Here is a 15,884-nt window from a genome sequence, read left to right on the forward strand (position 1 = left end):
ACTCTAATGGAAGAAGCAGTCAATGGGTCCGTGAAAAAACACGGAGGCACACAAGATTGTCATCCGCGTCTGTGTCTGTCCGTGTCCGTTTTTTCCCTATCATTTGCATGACAAACTTGACTTAGATTTTTTTTCACTTTCCTTCATGTCTGGTGATCCTCCAAAAATCAAGGAAGACACACGTAAACAAAAACGGATAACGGAACAACAGAACCCCGTTTTGCGGACCGCAAAAAAATACAGTCGTGTGCATGAGGCCTTAAAGGGAATTTAAAAAACTAAATGTTAGCTTTAAAATGTCCTGTGTAGAGATGCGTGACTCAAAGTTGACACTGAGGAATTCGATCCGAATTACATGAAAAATTCGATTCGCATCAAATCCGAATTTCCTCATGCTTCGCGGTAACGAATCGCATTTTTGTGAATGGGGTTGTTTTGGCTCGAAGCACATGGGATTCTCCAAGCCTCATTCAGATGAATGAACTGATTCTCAGTCGCAGTGAAGGCGCCTCAGGCTTTAAGTTCATTCATGTCACTATTTTGTACGAATCCTAAAACAACTATTATTTGATGGATGGTATTTTTGTAGGGAAAGATGGCCGCTCTGCATGTCACCCAGCACCATGCTTGTGCATTGTGATGTCACCCAGCAGCAATCTCTATTGTGATGTCATCAGGGTATATAAGGAGGCGCTGGGCACAGAGCGGTCACTCGTCAGTTGGATGTGACACGTGAGTACTCCATCATTACCATGTCCGTACCTGTAGCTGAGAAATTAGTGCCCCCTTCCCAAATCCATACCCTCCTTTCTTCAGGCTTTGGAGATTCCGGACCCACTACAGATCTCAAATCTCCATCTCTACAACAAAGCCTCTAGACTTCAGGGCATGCTGTGACGTGTAGTTGTACACCAATAAATAATTCAGCTAGACCCATTGGGGGAGATTTATCAAACTGGTGTAAGGTAGAACTGGCTTAAATGTCCATAGCAACCAATCAGATTCCACCTTTCATTTTTCACAGGTGGAATCTGATTGGTTGCTATGGGTAACTAAGCCATCTCTTCTTTACACCAGTTTGATAAATCTCTCCCATTATATTTATGGTGCAAAACCCATCCCTCATTATCTTTCTAGTACAAACTGTTGTGGGAGCCTTAGGGGGTCATTTGTCAAACTGGTATAAAGTAGAACTGGCTTAGTTACCCATAGCAACCAATCAGATTCCTCCTTCAATTTTCCAAAGAAGCTGAAAGGTGGAATCTGATTGGTTGCTATGGGAAACTAAGCCAGTTCTACTTGACACCAGTTTGATAAATGACCCCACTTATACTCACTTCTCTCCGTTTTCTCAGGTTCGCAGGCTGAAGAGATATAGTGACGATACGTCATGCGATTCTTTATGTCCTATTATCTGCTGCTGCAGATAATAGTATTTCTATGTGGAGCTCAGGTAGCGACATCTTGCCTGAAATGTTTCACCACCCCAGCGGACAGAGCCAGCATTTGTTACCATGCGGTCTCGCTGGACAAAATGGGGGCCGAAGAATGTCTCCAGAGGCTACACTGGGGCTTTGACCCCCTGAATAACATCTCGATAGGTAACGGCTTCATCTTCTATATAGTACATGTGTCCTCTCAGGATTGAGCTATTTCTCTGCCGACTAAAGCTTTACTTGTAGCTCATTAACCACCTCAGCCCCCCTAGCTTAAACACCCTTAACCCCTTCACGCAACATCACGTACATGTACGTGGGGGAATGTGGTGCCTCACCGCATCCCCACGTGCATGTACGTGATCGGCTTTCACTCTCAGCGCAGGGAGCGAAGCGCTGAAGCTTCAGTGAAGCCGGCGTGCTGGGGTTGCTAGGCAACCAGAGAAGCCGGCAGGAGCTGTATCTGAGCTCTGACCCGCCCGCGATCGCTGTGATTGGTCCATTACTGCAGAGGGACCAATCGCAGCGCATCGGGGCAGGTAAGGGGGGGTTAGGGAGGGACTATGTGCTTCTCCTTCTCTGATCGCCCCAATTCCTGTCAGGGAAGCGATCAGAGAAGGAGATAGTGTGAAAATCTTCCCGACCTATGACGAGTATACTCGTCATGGAGCACTGCTACTTAGCGCGCCATGATGAGTATACACGTCATGGCATAAACTGTCACCATGTCTGCAGACATGGTGACAGCGATGAGATCCCGGCTGTCACACACAGCCGGGCACCTTGGGTCAATGCCGAGGGGGGTCCTGTGACCCCCCCCCCCATGTCGGCGATCGCTGCAAACCGCAGGTCAATTCAGACCTGCGGTTTGTAGCGCTTTCTGCAGTTTCTGATCCCCGCGGTCCCTGACCGCGGGGATCAGAAACTTTAGTTTGTCTAAAATAAAGATTTTTCACCCCCCCTGCACCCCTGAATGATGATATGTGGGCGGGTGGTGCAGGGGGGGTGTCGCAGGCGGTGCGGTAAGGTGCGGGAGGCGGGCGGTGCGGCAGGCGGGATCGCGATCCCCCGCCCGCCTCCCCTTCAATGATCGTTGGTGTCTAGTGGGTATACCAGGGTGCCAGCACATTGCTGGCACCCTGGTATAAACGGCTGACATCTGCAATGTCAGCCGTTTAACCCTTTCCATACATCGGTCCGTACGGACCGCTGTATGGAAAAGGTTAACAGCGCAGGGAGCTCCCTCCCTCTCCCATCGGGGGGCTGCTGTGCCTTTGCAGCCCCCCGATGGGAGAGGGAGAGAGCCCCCCTCAGCCCTGTGCTTACCCTTCCCCGTCTGCGCAGTTCTGACCAGTACTGAGCAGACGGGGAAGGTTCCCATGGCAACAGGACGCCGTCACAGGCATCCTGCTGTCCATGGTGCTGAACAGATCTATGCTAAAAGGCATAGATCTGTTCAGACAAGTGTAAAATACAGTACAGAACAATATATATTGTTCTGTACTGTATTATACAGACATCAGACCCACTGGATCTTCAAGAACCAAGTGGGTCTGGGTCCAAAAAAAAGTGAAAAAAGTAAAGTTTCAAAAAAACACATTTATCACTGAATAAAAAAAAAATAAAAAAAATACACTACACATATTAGGTATCGCCGCGTCCATAACGACCTGATCTATAAAACGGTCATGTTACTTTCCCCGCACGGTGAACGCCATAAAAATAAAAAAATAAAAACTATGAGGAAATTGAAATTTTGCCCACTTTACTTCCCAAAAAAGGTAATAAAAGTGATCAAAAAAGTCGCATGTACGCCAAAAAAGTACCAATCAAACCGTCACCTCATCCCGCAAAAAATGAGCCCTTACATGAGACAATGGCCCAAAAAATAAAAAAACTATGGGTCTCAGACTATGGAGATACTAAAACATGATTTTTTTTTGTTTCAAAAATGATATTATTGTGTAAAACCCTGATAAATTATAAAAAGGTAGACATATTAGGTATTGCCATGTCCGTAAGAACCTGATCTATAAAAATACCACATGACCTAACCCCTCAGGTGAACACTGTAAAAAAAATTAAATAAAAACGGTGTCAAAAAAGCTATTTTTTTGTTACCTTACATCACAAAAAGTGTAATAGCAAGCGATCAAAAAGTCATATGCACCCCAAAATAGGACCAATCTAACCGTCCTCTCATCCTGCAAAAATGATACCCAACCTGAGACAATCGCCAAAAAACTGAAAAAACTATGGCTCTCAGACTATGGAGACACTAAAACATGTTTTTTTTTTGTGTCAAAAATGATATTATTGTGTAAAACCTAAATAAATAAAAAAGTATACATATTAGGTATCGTCACGTCCGTAAGAACCTGCTCTATAAAAATAGCACATGATCTAACCTGTCAGATGAACGTTGTAAATAATAAAAAATAAAACAGTGCCAAATTTTCCATTTTAATTCATTTTTCCCCATAACAAAGCAAGGGTTAACAGCCAAACAAAACTCAATATTTATTGCCCTGATTCTTTAGTTTATAGAAATGCCCCATATGTGGTCGTAAACTGCTGTATGGCCACACGGCAGGGCGCAGAAGGAAAGGAGCGCCACATGGTTTTTGGAAGGCAGTTTTTGCTGGACTGGTTTTTTGACACCATGTCCCATTTGAAGCCCCCCTGATGCACCCCTAGAGTATAAACTCCAAAAAATGACCCCATTTTGGAAACTACACCCCTCAAGGTATTCAAAACTGATTTTACAAACTTTGTTAACCCTTTAAGTGTTCCACAAGAGTTAATGGCAAATGGAGAGGAAATTTCTGAATTTCTATTTTTTGTTACTTTGCCTCACAAAAAAGTGTAATATAGAGCAACCAAAAATCATATGTACCCTAAAATAGTACCAGCAAAACTGCCACCTTATCCCGTAGTTTCCAAAATGGGGCCACTTTTTTGGAGTTTCTAACCTAGGGGTGCATCAGGGGGCTTTAAATGGGACATGGTGTCTAAAAACAATCCAGCAAAATCTGCCTTCCAGAAACCATATGGTGTTCCTTTCCTTCTGCGCCCTGCCGTGTGCCCGTACAGCAGTTTGCGACCACATATGGGGTGTTTCTGTAAACTACAGAATCAGGGCCATAAATAAAGAGTTTTGTTTGGCTGTTAACCCTTGCTTTGTTACTGGAAAAAAAATATTAAAATGGAAAATCTGCCGAAAAAGTGAAATTTTGAAATTTAATCTCTATTTTCCATTTATTCTTGTGGAACACCTAAAGGGTTAACAACGTTTGTAAAATCAGTTTTGAATACCTTGAGGGGTGTAGTTTCTTAGATGGCGTCACTTTTATGGAGTTTCTACTCTAGGGGTGCATCAGGGGGGCTTCAAATGGGACATGGTGTCAAAAAAAACAGTCCAGCAAAACCTGCCTTCCAAAAACCGTATGGCATTCCTTTCCTTCTGCGCCCTGCCGTGTGCCCGTACAGCGGTTTACGACCACATATGGGGTGCTTCTGTAAACTACAGAATCAGGGCCATAAATAATGAGTTTTGTTTGGCTGTTAACCCTTGCTTTGTAACTGGAAAAAAAATATTAAAATGGAAAATCTGCCAAAAATTAGAAATTTTGAAATTGTGTCTCTATTTTCCATTAAATCTTGTGCAACACCTAATGGGTTAACAAAGTTTGTAAAAATCAGTTTTGAATACCTTGAGGGGTGTAGTTTCTTAGATGGGGTCACTTTTATGGAGTTTCTACTCCTAGGGGTGCATCAGGGGGGCTTCAAATGGGACATGGTGTAAAAAAAACAGTCCAGCAAAATTAGCCCTCCAGAAACCAAACGGCGCACCTTTCACTCTACGCCCCGCTGTGTGGCCATACAGTAGTTTACGGCCACATATGGGGTGTTTCTGTGAACAGCAGAGTCAGGGCAATAAAGATACAGTCTTGTTTGGCTGTTAACCCTTGCTTTGTTAGTGGAAAAAATGGGTTAAAATTGAAAATTAGGCAAAAAAATGAAATTCTCAAATTTCATCTCCATTTGCCAATAACTCTTGTGCAACACCTAAAGGGTTAATGACGTATGTAAATCAGTTTTGAATACCTTGAGGGGTGTAGTTTCTTAGATGGGGTCACTTTTAGGGAGTTTCTACTCTAGGGGTGCATCAGGGGGCTTCAAATGGGACATGGTGTAAATAAACCAGTCCATAAAAATCAGCCTTCCAAAAACCAAACGGCGCACCTTTCACTCTACGCCCCGCTGTGTGGCCGTACAATAGTTTACGGCCACATATTGGGTGTTTCTGTAAACGGCAGAGTCAGGGCAATAAAGATACAGTCTTGTTTGGCTGTTAACCCTTGCTTTGTTAGTGGAAAAAATGGGTTAAAATGAAAAATTAGACAAAAAAATGAAATTCGCAAATTTCCTCCCCATTTGCAAATAACTCTTGTGCAACACCTAAAGGGTTAACAATGTATGCAAAATCAGTTTTGAATACCTTGAGGGGTGTAGTTTCTTAGATGGGGTCATTTTTGGGTGGTTTCTATTATGTAAGCCTCGCAAAGTGACTTCAGACCTGAACTGGTCCCTAAAAATTGAGTTTTTGTAAATTTCGGAAAAATTTCAAGATTTGCTTCTAAACTTCTAAGCCTTATAACATCCCCAAAAAATAAAATATCATTCCCAAAATAATTCAAGCATGAAGTAGACATATGGGAAATGTAAAGTCATCACAATTTTTTGGGGTATTACTATGTATTACAGAAGTAGAGAAACTGAAACTTTGAAATTTGCAAATTTTTCCAAATTTTTGGTAAATTAGGTATTTTTTTGTGCAACAAAAATAATTTTTTTGACTTCATTTTACCAGTGTCATGAAGTACAATATGTGACGAAAAAACAATCTCAGAATGGCCTGGATAAGTCAAAGCGTTTTAAAGTTATTAGCACTTAAAGTGACACTGGTCAGATTTCCAAAAAATGGCCTGGTCCTTAAGGTGAAAATGAGCCCGGTCCTGAAGGGGTTAATGACCAGACCATTTTTTACACTTCTGACCTACACTACTTTCACCGTTTATTGCTCGGTCATGCAACTTACCACCCAAATGAATTTTACCTCCTTTTCTTCTCACTAATGGAGCTTTCATTTGGTGGTATTTCATTGCTGCTGACATTTTTCCTTTTTTTGTTATTAATCGAAATTTAACGTTTTTTTTTTGCAAAAAAATGACATTTTTCACTTTCAGTTGTAAAATTTTGCAAAAAAAAACGACATCCATATATAAATTTTTCTCTAAATTTATTGTTCTACATGTCTTTGATAAAAAAAAAATGTTTGGGTAAAAAAAAAAATGGTTTGGGTAAAAGTTATAGAGTTTACAAACTATGGTACAAAAATGTGAATTTCCGCTTTTTGAAGCAGCTCTGACTTTCTGAGCACCTGTCATGTTTCCTGAGGTTCTACAATGGCCAGACAGTACAAACACCCCACAAATGACCCCATTTCGGAAAGTAGACACCCTAAGGTATTCGCTGATGGGCATAGTGAGTTCATAGAACTTTTTATTTTTTGTCACAAGTTAGCGGAAAATGATTTTTTTTTTTTTTTTACAAAGTCTCATATTCCACTAACTTGTGACAAAAAATAAAAACTTCTATTAACTCACTATGCCCATCAGCGAATACCTTGGGGTGTCTTCTTTCCAAAATGTGGTCACTTGTGGGGTAGTTATACTGCCCTGGCATTCTAGGGGCCCTAATGTGAGTATCTCCGTACTCAGGAGAAGTTGGGCAATGTGTTTTGGGGTGTCATTTTACATATACCCATGCTGGGTGAGATAAATATCTTGGTCAAATGCCAACTTTGTATAAAAAAATGGGAAAAGTTGTCTTTTGCCAATATATTTCTCTCACCCAGCATGGGTATATGTAAAATGACACCCCAAAACACATTGCCCAACTTCTCCTGAGTACGGAGATACCACATGTGTGCCACTTTTTTGCAGCCTAGGTAGGCAAAGGGGCCCACATTCCAAAGAGCACCTTTCGGATTTCACCGGCCATTTTTTACAGATTTTGATTTCAAACTACTTACCACACATTAGGGCCCCTAGAATGCCAGGGCAGTATAACTACCCCACAAGTGACCCCATTTTGGAAAGAAGACACCCCAAGGTATTCGCTGATGGGCATAGTGAGTTCATGGAAGTTTTTATTTTTTGTCACAAGTTAGTGGAATATGAGACTTTGTAAGAAAAAAGAAAAAAATCATAATTTTCCGCTAACTTGTGACAAAAAAATAAAAAATTCTAGGAACTCGCCATGCCCCTCACGAAATACCTTGGGGTGTCTTCTTTCCAAAATGGGGTCACTTGTGGGGTAGTTATACTGCCCTGGCAATTTAGGGGCCCTAATGCGTGGTAAGTAGTTTGAAATCAAAATGTGAAAAAAAATTGCCAGTGATATCCTAAAGGTGCTCTTTGGAATGTGGGCCCCTTTGCCCACCTAGGCTGCAAAAAAGTGTCACACATCTGGTATTGCCGTACTCAGGAGAAGTTGGGCAATGTGTTTTGGGGTGTCATTTTACATATACCCATGCTGGGTGAGAGAAATATCTCGGCAAAAGACAACTTTTCCCATTTTTTTATACAAATTTGGCATTTGACCAAGATATTTATCTCACCCAGCATGGGCATATGTAAAATAACACCCCAAAACACATTGCCCAACTTCTCCTGAGTACGGAGATACCACATGTGTGACACTTTTTTGCAGCCTAGATGCGCAAAGGGGCCCAAATTTCTTTTAGGATGGCATTTTTAGACATTTGGATCCCAGACTTCTTCTCACGCTTTAGGGCCCCTAAAATGCCAAGGCAGTATAAATACCCCACATGTGACCCCAGTTTGGAAAGAAGACACCCCAAGGTATTCAATGAGGGGCATGGCGAGTTCATCAAAAATTTTTTTTTTGGCCCAAGTTAGCGGAAATTGATTTTTTTTATTTTTTTCTCCCAAATTCTCCCTTTCCGCTAACTTGGGACAAAAATTTCAATCTTTCATGGACTCAATATGCCCCTCACGGAATACCTTGGGGTGTCTTCTTTCCGAAATGGGGTCACATGTGTGGTATTTATACTGCCCTGGCATTTTAGGGGCCCTAAAGCGTAAGAAGAAGTCTGGAATACAAATGTCTAAAAATTTTTACGCATTTGGATTCCGTGAGGGGTATGGTGAGTTCATGTGAGATTTTATTTTTTGACACAAGTTAGTGGAATATGAGACTTTGTAAGAAAAAAAAATAAAAAGAAAAAAAGTTCCGCTAACTTGGACCAAAAAAATGTCTGAATGGAGCCTTACAGGGGGGTGATCAATGACAGGGGGGTGATCAGGGAGTGTACATGGGGTGATCACCCCCCCCCCCCGTCATTGATCACCCCCCTGTCATTGATCACCCCCCTGAAAGGCTCCATTCAGACGTCCATATGTTTTTTACGGATCCACGGATACATGGATCGGATCCGCAAAACACATCCGGACGTCTGAATAGAGCCTTACAGGGGGGTGATCAATGACAGGGGGTGATCACCCCATTTAGACTCCCTGATCATCCCCCTGTCATTGATCACCCCCCTGTAAGGCTCCATTCAGACATCCGTATGTTTTTTACGGATCCACGGATACATGGATCGGATCCGCAAAACACATACGGACGTCTGAATAGTGCCTTACAGGTGGGTGATCAATGACAGGGGGGTGATCACCCCATATAGACTCCCTGATCACCCCCCTGTCATTGATCACCCCCCTGTAAGGCTCCATTCAGACGTCCGTATGTGTTTTGCGGATCCGATCCGTGGATCCGCAAAACACATACGGACCTCTGAATGGAGCCAGCCTTACAAGGGGGTGATCAATGACAGGGGGGTGATCAGGGAGTCTATATGGGGTGATCACCCCCCTGTAAGGCTCCATTCAGACGTCCGTATGTGTTTTGCGGATACGATCCATGTATCCGTGGATCCGTAAAAACATACGAACGTCTGAATGGAGCCTTACATAGGGGTGATCAATGACAGGGGGGTGATCAATGACAGGGGGGTGATCAATGACAGGGGGGTGATCAGGGAGTCTATATAGGGGGATAAGGGGTTAATAAGTGACAGGGGGGGGTGTAGTGTAGTGGTGTTTGGTGCTACTTATTACTGAGCTGCCTGTGTCCTCTGGTGATCGATCCAAGCAAAAGGGACCACCAGAGGACCAGGTAGCAGGTATATTAGACGCTGTTATCAAAACAGCGTCTAATATACCTGTTAGGGGTTAAAAAAAACGCATCTACAGCCTGCCAGCGAACGATCGACGCTGGCAGGCTGTAGATCCACTCGCTCACCTTCCGATTCTGTGAACGCCCGCGCCTGTGTGCGCGCGTTCACAGGAAATCTGCAGCTGCCGCCTCCGGAACGCGATCCTGCGTTAGGCGGTCCGGAGGCGGTTAACAGTTGTCAGAGCAGGAAATCTCTTCTACATTCTATCTATCCAGATAGCCCCATCTCCATCATAGAGCGCTGTAGGCAATGTCCTAAATCTCATGTGTCTTCTCCTTACAGCCTTCAACCAGATACAGAACATCAGAAAGTATCTCAAGACCTTTGAAAAAGAGGTCAAGAAAATTGAAAAACTATGTAAGTTCCTGAAATCTCAAGAATTTCCCCAATTTCTTTTGAGTCATAAATAGTAAATATAAGTTTTCCCAATTTTTTTTCCACCAGCTTGGGTAGAACAGTTTGACAAAAAGATGGCTGAATTTGTCAAAGGCGTGAAAGATCGTGTCGCAAGTAAGTGACTAAAGATCCTCATAAAGAGCCAGGAGACATATTCTATATACCGTATTTTTCGCCCTATAAGACGCACCAGCCGTTAAGACGCACCTAGGTTTTTGGGGAGGAAAATAAGAAAAAAATTTTTTTTAACCAAAAGGTGTGCTTTTGGTGCGTTTGGAACTAATGGTGGTCTGTGGATGCCACTATTACTGGGGATCTGTGAAGGACACTGTTATGGGGGGGATCTGTGGATGACGGACACTGTTATGGGGGGGATCTTTGGATGACGGACACTGTTATGGGGGGATCTGTGGATGACGGACACTGTTATGGGGGGATCTGTGGATGACGGACACTGTTATGGGGGATCTGTGGATGACGGACACTTACAGGGGGGATCTGTGGATGACGGACACTGTTACAGGGGGGATCAGTGGATGACGGACACTGTTACAGGGGGGATCTGTGGATGACGGACACTGTTACAGGGGGGATCTGTGGCTGGCACTGTTACAGGGGGGATCTGTGGCTGGCACTGTTACAGGGGGGATCTGTGGCTGGCACTGTTACAGGGGGGATCTGTGGCTGGCACTGTTACAGGGGGGATCTGTGGCTGGCACTGTTACAGGGGGGATCTGTGGCTGGCACTGTTACAGGGGGGATCTGTGGCTGGCACTGTTATATATGTGCCATCCACAGACCCCCCCACCCCATAACAGTGCCTTCCACAGACCCCCCTCCCACCCCTTAACTGTGCCATCCACGAATCAGCCCCCCGCCGCCGCCCCCCAGTATACAAATATAAAATGTCTTATTCAATTAAAATTTATTACATATGCCCCCTCACTCCTAAATTCCTAATAGTACCTTACATCCTATTCCTAATAGGTTCTGTACAATGCCGGCAGGCAGGCCAGGCGGCCGGCGCGTCACTCACTGACTTCACTTGCCTGCGCCGCCTGCTTCATTCATAAAGTAGGCGGCGCAGGCACGTGACATCAGGAAGTTATGCTGCCGCCCGCTCGCCCGGCCTGCCTGCCGGCATTGTACAGAACCTATTAGGAATAGGATGTAAGGTACTATTAGGCATTTAGGAGTGAGGGGGCATATGTAATAAATTTTAATTGAATAAGACATTTTATGTTACTATACCGGAGGGGCGGGGCTATAGTACACTGACTGCACCGCCCCGCCGCTATTCCCGCCCCCCAGCTCCTCCTCCCAGTCCCTCCCCCGGCCCCCGCTCGTACATCGCATCCAGCGATGTTAAACTGTCAGCATTGGCCCCATAAGACGCAGGGGCATTCCCCCCCCCCCCCCATTTTTGGGGGGGAAAAAGTGCGTCTTATGGGCGAAAAATACGGTATATCATCATCCATCCTTAACCATATTTGATTTCTTCCATTAGGTCATCCACCGTTGGAATGCAGACCTCCATGCGGTGAGTAATGTCATTAGATTAGACAATTTGAGGAGTGGCCTCCATTACATACATGGTGGGGTCATCATTTACCTCAGACATTAGACCCCTCTCTCTATTTCTTTCCCTAGGGCTTCAAAAAGCTGCCCGAACCTTTTCATGCAGCCGATGTGCTGAGGAGGACTGCAAGATCCCGGTGACCTGTCCCCGTAAGATAATTTCTACCATTAGTTTGGGAACCTCTTATGAACCTGTTAGCTCATTGCTGCATGTCATTGACCGTGGTTTCCCATTTCAGTTAAGGACATCAAGGTGGAAGAGCTGGAAGAGACCCGAATCTGGTGCACGGCGTCCTTTATCCTTCCTGATCATCCGAAGGTTGTTTGGAAGTACGCCAAAAACGTAAGTCGCATATACCATTCTATTACAGTGCAAATTTGTACTGCCATTTATACTCCACATAGGACACATGTCTCATACGATGTCATCAATGTTTTCACTTTCAGATCAAAAAAACGGATTTGAGTAACTTTAAAGACTTCTACATTGGGAATGACCTGGATGTACACATCAAGCCAACCAGAGTCAGCCATAAAGGAACTTATGCCTGTGAGATAATTGATGAGGATGATGACATCATACTCCGAAGATTCTTTTATCTCGATGGTAAGACTTAGTTTTCTCTCTCGAATGTTCTCTTTTCTAGACCATTCGGATAAATATATATATATATATACGATAAGAAGCCCCTCCTGCCTCTGCTCTTACAGTAAAGAACTATTTCTGATAACTTCTCAGTCTTTCATTCAGCACTGCAGAAGACAACGTTCTCCTCATCACCTTATTTATTGTATTCTCTTCTGTTTTTCAGTGACGCAGACTAAATCCAAGGCAATGGAGGAAATAGAAGCTGAATTCCATCGAGCTCTGGCACAAAAACTACCTACCCAGGAGGAAGAGGAGGAGAGGATCGAACATGGTCCCTCCACTAAAGACATCATCCTCACCTTCCTCCAGAGCCATGTCAGCTATGCCATCTACGCTGCTGTCTGCTGTCTTATTGTCACCGTATTGGTCGGGTTCCTTTGGCGTCATGCCCTGAGCGTAGACTGGTCGAAAAAAACATCAGGACCAAGAACCAGCTTCCCACCAGAACACTACCTGCCATAGAACAAATCAGCCATCTGGAGTCAACAACAACAGTCTCCCAAGGGGTATTACCAACTACCCCTCATCTGCAGCAAACCATCTCTGCAGAAAAAAATCCTATCCCTTACCCCCCCCCTCCCCCCCCAAAAAAAGAATAAAAAACTATCCCTTACCCAAAACCTATCCCCCCCCCCCCCCCAAAAAAAAAAAAAAAAAAAACTATCCCTTACCCAAAACCTATCCCTTACCCCCCTTCCCCCCAAAAAAAAAAAAAAAAAAGCAATCCTGCAGAGGCACAGAGAGAACCCCTCAACCCTGGATGTGATTTTCATCACTGGTCAATGTGGTGCACCCTGAAAAGACATCAAGACATTCAGGATAAAGAGGATCACCATCAAATCACCTTTAGCTTGTGCTATAAGATCTTGCTGGATTGTTACCAAAAAAAATTATAAAAACTAAAAAAAATATTTTCTTGAGTAACAGTTTTATTATCTAAAAGGTACAAATCTTCTACAGAGTGTGAGAGGGGGGAGGGGGGGGGGGCGTAAGGAGGAAAGAAACAGAAGGTTTGTAAAGGGGGATCAGAGGTGGAAAATGGGTGGATAGAGGAGGACATCAGGGGGGAGCAAAACATTAGGACCACACATTTCATGGCTTTATTTCTGATGTCCTCTCTGTCTCCGTTTCTGGCTGTCCTCTCTCTCTCTCTCTCTCTCTCTCTCTCTCTCTCTCTCTCTCTCTGTCTGTGTTTCTGGCTGTCCTCTCTCTCTCTCTCTCTCACCATTTCTGGCTGTCCTCTCTCTCTCCATTTCTGGCTGTCCTCTCTCTCTCACCATTTCTGGCTGTCCTCTCTCTCTCCATTTCTGGCTGTCCTCTCTCTCTCTCCATTTCTGGCTGTCCTCTCTCTCTCTCTGTTTCTGGCTGTCCTCTCTCTCCGTTTCTGGCTGTCCCCTCTCTCTCTCTCTCTCTCTCTGTTTCTCTCTCTCTCTCTCTCTCTCTCTCTCTCTCCGTTTCTGGCTGTCCTCTCTCTCTCTCTCAGTTTCTGGCTGTCCTCTCTCTCTCTCCGTTTCTGGCTGTTCTCTCTCTCTCTCTCTCTCTCTCTCTCTCTCTCTCTCTCTCTCTCTCTCTCTCCGTTTCTGGCTGTTCTCTCTCTCTCTCTCTCTCTCTCTCTCCGTTTCTGGCTGTTCTCTCTCTCTCTCTCTCTCTCTCTCTCTCTCTCTCCGTTTCTGGCTGTTCTCTCTCTCTCTCTCTCTCTCTCCGTTTCTGGCTGTCCTCTCTCTCTCTCTCTCTGTCTGTGTTTCTGGCTGTCCTCTCTCTCTCTCTCTCACCATTTCTGGCTGTCCTCTCTCTCTCCATTTCTGGCTGTCCTCTCTCTCTCTCTGTTTCTGGCTGTCCTCTCTCTCCGTTTCTGGCTGTCCCCTCTCTCTCTCTCCCTCTCTCTCTGTTTCTCTCTCTCTCTCTCTCTCTCTCTCCGTTTCTGGCTGTCCTCTCTCTCTCTCTCTCAGTTTCTGGCTGTCCTCTCTCTCTCTCCGTTTCTGGCTGTTCTCTCTCTCTCTCTCTCTCTCTCTCCGTTTCTGGCTGTTCTCTCTCTCTCCGTTTCTGGCTGTTCTCTCTCTCTCTCTCTCTCTCTCTCTCTCTCCGTTTCTGGCTGTTCTCTCTCTCTCTCTCTCTCTCCGTTTCTGGCTGTCCTCTCTCTCTCTCTCTCTCTCTCTCTCTCTCTCTGTCTGTGTTTCTGGCTGTCCTCTCTCTCTCTCTCTCACCATTTCTGGCTGTCCTCTCTCTCTCCATTTCTGGCTGTCCTCTCTCTCTCTCCATTTCTGGCTGTCCTCTCTCTCTCTCTGTTTCTGGCTGTCCTCTCTCTCCGTTTCTGGCTGTCCCCTCTCTCTCTCTCTCTGTTTCTCTCTCTCTCTCTCTCTCTCTCTCCGTTTCTGGCTGTCCTCTCTCTCTCTCTCAGTTTCTGGCTGTCCTCTCTCTCTCTCCGTTTCTGGCTGTTCTCTCTCTCTCTCTCTCCGTTTCTGGCTGTTCTCTCTCTCTCTCTCTCTCTCTCCGTTTCTGGCTGTTCTCTCTCTCTCTCTCTCTCTCTCTCTCTCTCTCTCCGTTTCTGGCTGTCCTCTCTCTCTCTCTCCGTCTCTGGCTGTTCTCTCTCTCTCTCTCCGTTTCTGGCTGTTCTCTCTCTCTCTCTCTCTCTCTCTCTCTGGCTGTCCTCTCTCTCTCTCTCTCTGGCTGTCCTCTCTCTCTCTCTCTCTCTCTCTCTCTCTGTCCTCTCTCTCTCTCTCTCTCTCTCTCTCTGGCTGTCCTCTCTCTCTCTCTCAGTTTCTGGCTGTCCTCTCTCTCTCTCCGTTTCTGGCTGTTCTCTCTCTCTCTCTCCGTTTCTGGCTGTTCTCTCTCTCTCTCTCTCTCTCTCTCCGTTTCTGGCTGTTCTCTCTCTCTCTCTCTCTCTCTCTCTCTCTCTCCGTTTCTGGCTGTTCTCTCTCTCTCTCTCTCTCTCCGTTTCTGGCTGTTCTCTCTCTCTCTCTCTCTCTCTCTCTCTCTCTCTCTCTCTCCGTTTCTGGCTGTCCTCTCTCTCTCTCTCCGTCTCTGGCTGTTCTCTCTCTCTCTCTCTCTCTCTCTCCGTTTCTGGCTGTTCTCTCTCTCTCTCTCTCTCTCTCTCTCTCTCTCCGTTTCTGGCTGTTCTCTCTCTCTCTCTCTCTCTCTCTCTGGCTGTCCTCTCTCTCTCTCTCTCTCTCTCTCTCTCTCTCTGGCTGTCCTCTCTCGCTGTCCTCTCTCTCTCTCTCTCTGGCTGTCCTCTCTCTCTCTCTCTCTCTCTCTCTCTCGCTGTCCTCTCTCTCTCTCTCTCTCTCTGGCTGTCCTCTCTCTCTCTCTCTCTCTCTCTCTCTGGCTGTTCTCTCTCTCTCTGGCTGTCCTCTCTCTCTCTCTCTGGCTGTCCTCTCTCTCTCTCTCTGGCTGTCCTCTCTCTCTCTCTCTGGCTGTCCTCTCTCTCTCTCTCTCTGGCTGTCCTCTCTCTCTCTCTCTCTGGCTGTCCTCTCTCTCTCTCTCTGGCTGTCCTCTCTCTCTC

At 45.3% G+C, this 15,884-nt stretch overlaps 1 protein-coding gene across 1 annotated transcript; it reads left to right on the top strand.

Annotated features, from left to right (window-relative positions):
• Nucleotides 1-428: 428 nt before the first annotated feature.
• Nucleotides 429-12,851, top strand: LOC121003822 (sperm acrosome membrane-associated protein 6-like). Its single transcript, XM_040435734.1, has 9 exons — nt 429-732; nt 1,356-1,601; nt 10,045-10,119; nt 10,207-10,272; nt 11,666-11,698; nt 11,809-11,886; nt 11,976-12,079; nt 12,184-12,343; nt 12,549-12,851. The coding sequence occupies exons 2-9, from the start codon at nt 1,391-1,393 to the stop codon at nt 12,845-12,847; spliced, it is 1,026 nt and encodes a 341-aa protein (XP_040291668.1). The 5' UTR covers nt 429-732; nt 1,356-1,390; the 3' UTR covers nt 12,848-12,851.
• Nucleotides 12,852-15,884: the final 3,033 nt, after the last annotated feature.

The sequence above is a fragment of the Bufo bufo genome, chromosome 6 (assembly GCF_905171765.1).
Source record: "Bufo bufo chromosome 6, aBufBuf1.1, whole genome shotgun sequence".
Taxonomy (NCBI): domain Eukaryota; kingdom Metazoa; phylum Chordata; class Amphibia; order Anura; family Bufonidae; genus Bufo; species Bufo bufo.